Here is an 8,152-nt window from a genome sequence, read left to right as displayed (position 1 = left end):
AGGAAAAAGCAACAGAAGCATTTCTGCACTCTAGTTCTGAATAAATGATAACATTCTGCACAATCCTTATTACTCAAACTATATGAGAAGAGCATATTCGTCAAAATCAGTCCTTTAACTTTTTGCTACTATTGTAGGTACTAAACATCCTTAAATACATATATGTAATCCACTGAATATATCAACATATGAAATAAAAGAAGATAAATACTGTTGATAACCTTCAATGTGTTAAATGAAATTTGATTTAGCACTTTTCTATATAGAAAAGTTCTACATAGAGAACTGACTGTAATAATGTTTTTTAGGAATTATTCAGTGAATTTGGACCTTTAAAATCAGCAGCAGTACATTATGACAGATCAGGCCGATCTCTAGGTTCTGCTGATGTTATATTTGAAAGACGAGCAGATGCTATCAAAGCAATGAAGCAGTATCACGGAGTACCGTTAGATGGTATTTAAATTTGCACAATTGTGTCTATTTGAATGTACTTTTTCAATTATAGAATTTTATTTATATTTAATAATTAGTATTATTTATTAGTTCAGTTTTTAGAAAGTTTATGCCAAATAAAAATTATTGTGAATTACACAATTTGCATATACAAATATTTTGCATGTGTCATTCTAATATATAATTATTATCAACAGGTCGTGAAATGAACATACAAGTAGCTACTTCTGAATTACCAATCGCTTCTATCCGTGGTGGCCCAAGACTTAGCAGTGTTAATTATACACAAAGACCTCAGACACGTTTTAGAGGAAATCGTGGCACAGGATCTATTAGAGGTAATTAATGCAAATCAATATATATTTCTGATAAGTTATGTAAATTAACCAAGTAAAATTGATAGTATCTCACACAGTTATATATTTTGTTCTACGTGTAGTTATTTACAATATATTTAACGATTTTTTGTTAATACCAATGAAACATTGCAATTTCATGGAATTTAAGGTCGTGGAAGTGGTCGGCGTGGAGGAGGTAGAGGAGGTACTCGACAAGTGACAAAGACACCTACGGCCGAAGAGTTAGATGCAGAATTGGAAGCTTATGTGAAGGAAGTCAAGTAACATCATAAAATTGCTATATTCAGATTTTTGTTCAATCTGACTAACACAATACATGTAATATTGTTGCCTCTATCTTTCATGAAGTTATAAATACAGTTATAAATACAATCCTATTAAAATTTAGTAAAATATACAAAAATTAATTTAGTTTTTATTTTTGACGATTCTTTCCGAAATTGGTACAGCAAATTTTACAAATCTTTGCGAATATTCGTAGAAATTCATAGATTTTTTTTATGACACAATGTAATACAAGAAAATTAAAAAAAAATTACTTATGATTGTAAAGACTGTATGAATTTGTATGTACTATCGTGCGTGTGTGCTCATCAGATGAAAAATACAATGAGATACATCTCGAAAAGTTGTTGTTTATCAAAGTACGAAATGTGCTTCTAGCCCTCACAATCTGATTATTCCAAATGCTATATCAAGAAAATCATTTATATCCTTCTTTAAGATAATTTGCTTAGGAATCTTAGAGTATATAAATGGTGATATATAATAATCTTTGTAATTTATGTGTCTGGTGGATTATTTCTTTAGCATAAATATAAGCATTATATATTACTATGCATAGTGCATAGCGAATAGATTAAGGCTGTGATGCGTGTACTGTCAACTAATTAGATATTGACGATATTTAGTGCACAAATTGATGAATATGTAAAAACATGTACACATTTTTATTCATGCAGTAACAAATAGCAATCAAGCGGCGCAAGACTGAAGAAAAACGCCAGAGTCTCTTAATAAAAAAAGTTATTCTTGAAAGAAAACTTTTATTATCCATTGGAGAGGAAAAATTCCTAATATTATGAATTTTAGTCCTTTTATCCTATATTATTTCACCCTATATTTTATCTTTAAAAAAAAAATATCTGAAGACATGCATAAATATGCTTCATAAAAAATTATAAAAAATATATATATATAGTAGCTAAAATGTAATTATTGAATGAAACGTAACATTTATTAAGTAAAATCGACAAAAGATATTTTACACATAGAAGACATTTTCTTTATTTTAAGTGATCACATCGTATCATTTTGTACATATGTAAAAATATTTCCTAATAGGTAGTATATAGCAGGATTTCTAATTCAGCCTATAATTGTACAGCTCACTACAGAATTGTACTAATCTTCCATCTAAGATGGACGATCAATTTTGTCTATTCTTTTTTTTTAATTCTTTTTACATAACTAGACATATTAAATTCTCTACATATTTAATAATAAGATCAGTCAAGTTTAGATAATAAAATTTTACTATGCAATAATAATTGTATACAATATGAGGCAACATTATCATACCATTTTAAATTACAAAAAGACAGATAAATAATATTGATTTTCCTTATAATCTCTTTAGTGTCCTCTTCTTATCTTTTAACATTTTTTTCTTTTCCGCTGTTAGTTTTTTATCACTTGCGTGCTTTTTTGGAAGAGGTCCTCCAGTGTCCGAAGAGGCGCAACTTTCTAGACCAGCCTTGCTGCCTTTTCCACCTCCCTAAAGAAATATCATTCGTAAAAATTATTGTAATAATGAGAAAACTTGAGAAAATCTCGATTCTTTTGCGTCGAGATAAGACGTTACCTGTGCGTGTATCTCGGTCATCATTTTCGCTCGTTCTGAATATTCGTCGTGACTTTCTAAAAGCAATTTGCCAGCTTCCTCGTTTAAAGCAGATTCCGGATTTGGCACTATCAGTAGACATTTTACGGTCTAAACAATGGAAAGAGAAAAACATAAGGATAAGCAAACGTTTATAATAAACACTGTATTTCAATGACTTGCCAATAATATATGCTGTATCCCAAGATCCGGTTTCCAGTCCTTCTTCAAGGTGTTTACGCATATTTCGCCATTCTTTGCTACGTTAGGATGAAAAATTTTTGTAAGGAAGTAAGCCTTCGGCGGTCCCTGTGGAAAGTCCTTTCCAAGAACTAATTTTACTCTAAAGAAGCCACCGGCATATGGAGTCCCCGCTATTGGAAAAAAATATCAATTTTTCATTATTTCAACATCAATCGAAGCTCGGAGTATAGGCAACTTGTATGCAGAGAGATGTGTACGTATACATCACGTACGTACACTACTCCAACACAGACAAGGGACATACGAACTGAAGCGAGAGATGTTAGGGTTAGGATGACGACCAGGTTAGGTTAGATAACGTTAGATGTATGGTCAATAAAAGGATACTCTTTTGCTCAGAGATATTAGGTTTCGTCAACACGAGGCCAAAGAGAGAAAGAGAGAGAGAGAGCAAGCGCGGTCAAGCGAAGGACAATCGGTCTCACCTGGACCCTCGATAACGGCTTGTATATCGGTGACATCGGCCTCGTTCAAAATGACACGGATACCCTCGGGTGTTTGCACGGACAGCTCTGCCATCTCCTTGGCTACCCGGCGGATGATTTGCGGCGACAGATTTTCCACATTCTGCAAAAAAAAAAACGCATGATCCGATTTTACGTGCGATCCAAGGATTTCGCGACGGAGATGAGGGAGGGGGGAGGGGAGCACGCGTTAAAAACACGCGGAACGTAAACAAGAAGGCGTTGTTGCATTTTACGGCGGCGGCGGTGGTGGTGGCGGCGGCGACGGCGGGACGCCGCGACGAACGGACGCACATTTTCGTCCCACGGACGGCCGAGTGACAGGATACTCACGGAGCTCACGGCGGCGGCGGCCATAATCACCGGAAAACTCGAGGCGCAATCTCGGGGCCAGGCCTCGCGCGTAGGCTACGTGATTTTTCCAGCTTCCCGGCGCACGGCGTAGGGAAACGCTTAACGTCACAACATCAGCACGGCATCGCCCGCAATAACCAACATTTTGAACTGACAGCCAATCGCATGCCAGCAGCCAGGCTCGACCGTACTCTCGAAGCCAAAAGTCGATTCTTCCTTCCCTCCCCCTCGCTCCTCTCTCGCCACTCTCTCCCCGCATTATACCGCCACCGCCACCCATACATATCGAGTCCATCGCCACCAACCCAACGCCGCGCACGGCGCCTCACGGCTGTCCTCCACCTTGATTTGTGTGCGTGTTTTTTTTTCAACTCGAAAGCGCGAGCGGTTTGTCGGCGTTTGCTCGTGCAAACTGATTCCACCTATTTTTCGACAAGATTCCAGACCGTAGCTCGAGATGACGGTACGTGGTGGATAAATACGGGACTACGTGACACGGAATCGCCCAGTGGAACGACTCTTTTGTTACTATTGACTCCTACGCGTGTCGTACATCTTCCCTCTCCGCTGCTGTGAAGCGAATTAAAAACGCTGCTTTTATCACGAATCTTCGCGCGATGACGGACGACGGGACGGTCGAGAAGGTAAGTGTGTGCGACTCGATGCCACTCGTGTTCGTTGAATTGTGACATGGAACCAGCTGACAGATAAGAAACTCATCCTTATCGAGCGACATGCGCTTCTGTAGCTTGGTAGAAAAAATCGATGACAGAGCGAGACTCGATTTCGTTGGCTGATAATGTGATATTATCCTAGGAAAAACACATGAAGCAATTGAAACGAAGGATGGAGTGCTGGCGGGAGATAATCTTGCCTTTGAATTCCATTCTTTTGTGGGAATGCAGATGGCATCCTGTGCTGATTATTGGATTTGTAAATGTGATATTCAGGTAAATGAAATCAATTTTATAAAAACAATTATAATATAACATATATGTTATAAATAATTTTATGACATATATATGTTATACACCTGTACATATACTCATATGTACATACACATTTCTGTATATGCAGTGCTCTCCAATCATTGAATGTTTTTCTACTGTCAATTACTTCTTCAATTTGGAATTTTTCCTAGACAAATTTTCAGGATATTTACAGATTTTTAATGATTTAAATTATGACTCCTTTTCATTACTATTTTAGGTTATAACATCAAAAACGAAAAAAAATATGCAATAAAAAATTCTTGCAAAATATATTTAAAGTAAAGATTTTTTTAATAAAACAACATTTACAATAGAATGAACTTATAAAATGAAAACTATCTTTTAAATTGAGTTAAAGATAGTTTTCAAAGAATTAAATCATATTTATTTCTATACATACATCATTAATTTATCATATGAACGTAGCTTATTTCACTATGCATAATTTATTTTCAGATATATAGTTATTTATTATTCAATTAACAAATAAAAAATTTTCTATGTATTTTATAAGTTTGGTTCTATCAATTGTGTTGTTTTATTGAAACAGATTTTCTACATATTTCCATATTTAATATATTTTGCAAAAATTTTTAATGCATTTTTAATGCATTTTCTTGTTTCTGACATTATGATCTGAGATAATAATGAAAAGGTAAATGAACAGGAGCCTTAAGAAAATCAACGACAAAATTATGTGACTTGTGGTTAATTTTTTAAGTAGGCTTTAATAGACTTACAATTAAATAAGCCTTACATTTAAATGTTTTAAAATTGTAATATTTGGTCCTTATATAAATTATTAAGATATATACTGTTAAATGTTAACAAGATAAATTGATCACTCTTAATATATTTGTTTAATAAAGATTAATTCTGAATCGATTAAAAAGAAGTTAGAATTTAAAGATTTTATGGTTTTTGGATATCCTGTGGGACATAAATTCGTTAGAAAATAAACATATATGTAAAATATTTTATTTTTGTTGTAGCACAATATGGATTCTAGAACCAGCTCTATTGACGATGATATCTGTTTGTCTGTTGGTATTTGCTCTGGTTGATTATCTTGTGCCGATTTTGACTTCAGTTTTATGCAACGCACAGAGTTGGACAGGGCAGAAGGAGAAGAAATTGATTGAGATTTGTCAAAATCTCTCTTCCACCATATTGCAAATGCAATGTGCATGGACGTCTATCTCGAAAATTCGACACGATCGTCCTAATATTGTAAGCGAATTTCTTGTAAAAACTATCCTACTTATTAAAAGAAATAAATTCCTATAAGATTCCAGATATTAAGATAACAGAATAAAAACTGACAATGGGAATCGGCGTGGTTAGTGATATGCAATTTGGTAATATAAAAGGTTTAATCTTCTAAATAATCAAACGTTTGGGCTGACATTTCCAGCCATCATCAGTGACAAATAAGTGGTCTCATGCTTAATTCTCATATGTGCATCCTGCTGCAATCGGTTGGTGAGAGACCTGTCCAGATTCACCAATGTCCAAACGTTAAAAAGGTTGAGGAATCTGGACAGGTCTCTCACCAACCGATTGCAGCAGGATGCACATATGAGAATTAAGCGTGAGACCACTTATTTGTCACTGATGATGGTTGGAAATGTCAGCTAAAACGTCTGATTATTTGGAAGATTTAATCTTTTATATTATCAAATTGCGTATCACTAACCGCCGATTCCCATTGCTAGTTCTTATTGTGTTATTTTATTAAAAGAAATTTTTTTGCATAAAAGATATATAAATGTTTGTTTTCACAAGAGATTATCTTATTTTACTGAATATATGCCAGTATTTTTTGAGTATATATATTATATTGGGATACATATTTTATTTCCAAATTTTTAAAGTAATAAATTACGTATAACACTTATTCTTATTGCAGTATTACAGCGCAACAATCCTCTTTCTCATTCTCTTCGCATGGCTCGGTAGCACGATCAATAATTTGCTTCTGCTTTACACCATAGGTAACAAATTTATAGCATTATCTTTTGTATCTGGTTATATTTTTACTATTTTTAGTGATTTATTTAATTTATCTTTTAGTGCTTACGGTTCTTCTCATGCCAGGACTCAGACACAAAGGACGGGCGCGTTTGGCTCTGAAACATTTATATGACCACTTAATTCGACGTCATTTATCATAATCGTTGTGTATGTATTTCGTGCCCACCGAAACTTTTCATTCTACATACCTTCAACTCCTGATCTACAATAATATAGTAAGCGTTAAGTCATATGAAATAGTTCAATCATAGTAGATTATTTTCCCCACATGAGAACATTTGTCTGTATTCAATCAATTTCTAATGGTTTTAAACTTACGACGTTTATTGTAGATTGGGGCTAATCCATGCTCTCTCAATATAAATTTTCCATAATTCTATAATACGATTTAGATGTATATTCGTGTAATACGCGTATATATTTACGCGCAACTTCGTTATAAGAAAAGTAGTCAGCCTTTGCTTCTAATGATATAAAATGTATAGTCGGCTAAGAAAAAAAGATACAATTATACTTTATTTATCGAGTGATATTTAATATCATATTTGTCAATGTGATTTTGTATCTTACATGAGTATTAATTAATTATAACCGTAAGTCTGCGTAGAGACACTTTCAAGGATTAATAAAACTATTTCGTCTTTCATCAATCTTAGTTTATACTGCTTTACTTAAAATTGTGTACATAGCATTTTACTTTTAGAAATATAATTATTTCTTTAATTTATCTTTATTCTCCTTAATTGTACATAAAATGGCTGTTTTCCAGCTAGAACACGGTGACATTACACTGTGTTCCACTGCGTAAGATACTTAAGTGTAAGAATTAGTCTGGCTGTATATCGTGGCTCGTATAATACTTAGTTTTTTACAATATCGAGTAATGTAACACTGTCACAGTAGGATATTAATATTTTGTGTTGGACACAATGTTATGCTATGTCATCTGTCTTGTTGGAAAATGGTCATGTAATTGTCCTCTAAATAAACATTTTTTCTAATAAAACGAGTATGTGTGGAGTATCTTAAAGCAATTCAATTTAATTACAATATTTGCAATTAAACATTTTTGTATAATATATGATTTTTATATTTAAACATTTTAAACAGATAATAAAATAACTTCCACATGTAAGGAAAAAATAGCTCCCAAATTTTTACAACATTAAAATTTCGTATCTTTTTGAAATAGGTAGTCATGTGTTTGTATAAGCTCTTTAACAACGGCTGTGTTCCGATATTCACTGCAAGTACTGAAAATTTATAATATACATTACGTGCACTATAGATTTTCAGCACTGGCAGTGAATATCGGAACGCACTGTACATAAATATGATTTAATAGCT

General features: G+C 33.7%; 3 protein-coding genes across 3 annotated transcripts in view; 2 read left to right on the top strand and 1 right to left on the bottom strand.

Annotated features, from left to right (window-relative positions):
- LOC105461579 (THO complex subunit 4) overlaps window positions 1-1,443 on the top strand; it is a 3,557-nt gene extending 2,114 nt beyond the window's left edge. The window contains exons 3-5 of the mRNA XM_011708081.1: window positions 309-456; window positions 654-794; window positions 964-1,443. Coding sequence (XP_011706383.1) covers window positions 309-456; window positions 654-794; window positions 964-1,079 — 405 coding nt within the window. The 3' untranslated portion in view covers window positions 1,080-1,443. The remainder of the gene's footprint in view (window positions 1-308; window positions 457-653; window positions 795-963) is intronic.
- An 887-nt stretch (window positions 1,444-2,330) lies between these two features.
- Window positions 2,331-3,917, bottom strand: LOC105461578 (ubiquitin-conjugating enzyme E2 S-like). The gene is made up of 5 exons (XM_011708080.1): window positions 3,759-3,917; window positions 3,387-3,528; window positions 2,881-3,071; window positions 2,680-2,808; window positions 2,331-2,592 (listed from the first exon to the last, which is right to left on the bottom strand). The coding sequence occupies exons 1-5, from the start codon at window positions 3,780-3,782 to the stop codon at window positions 2,440-2,442; spliced, it is 639 nt and encodes a 212-aa protein (XP_011706382.1). The 5' UTR covers window positions 3,783-3,917; the 3' UTR covers window positions 2,331-2,439.
- Window positions 3,918-4,061: 144 nt separating this feature from the next.
- On the top strand, window positions 4,062-7,811 carry LOC105461577 (ADP-ribosylation factor-like protein 6-interacting protein 1). Its single transcript, XM_011708079.1, has 5 exons — window positions 4,062-4,423; window positions 4,596-4,729; window positions 5,764-6,001; window positions 6,681-6,765; window positions 6,845-7,811. The coding sequence occupies exons 1-5, from the start codon at window positions 4,397-4,399 to the stop codon at window positions 6,943-6,945; spliced, it is 585 nt and encodes a 194-aa protein (XP_011706381.1). The 5' UTR covers window positions 4,062-4,396; the 3' UTR covers window positions 6,946-7,811.
- The last annotated feature ends 341 nt before the right edge of the window (window positions 7,812-8,152 follow it).

The sequence above is a fragment of the Wasmannia auropunctata genome, unplaced genomic scaffold, assembly GCF_000956235.1.
Source record: "Wasmannia auropunctata unplaced genomic scaffold, wasmannia.A_1.0 LD283716.1, whole genome shotgun sequence".
NCBI classification, from domain to species: Eukaryota; Metazoa; Arthropoda; class Insecta; order Hymenoptera; family Formicidae; genus Wasmannia; species Wasmannia auropunctata.
This window is presented reverse-complemented; position numbering and strand designations above follow the sequence as displayed.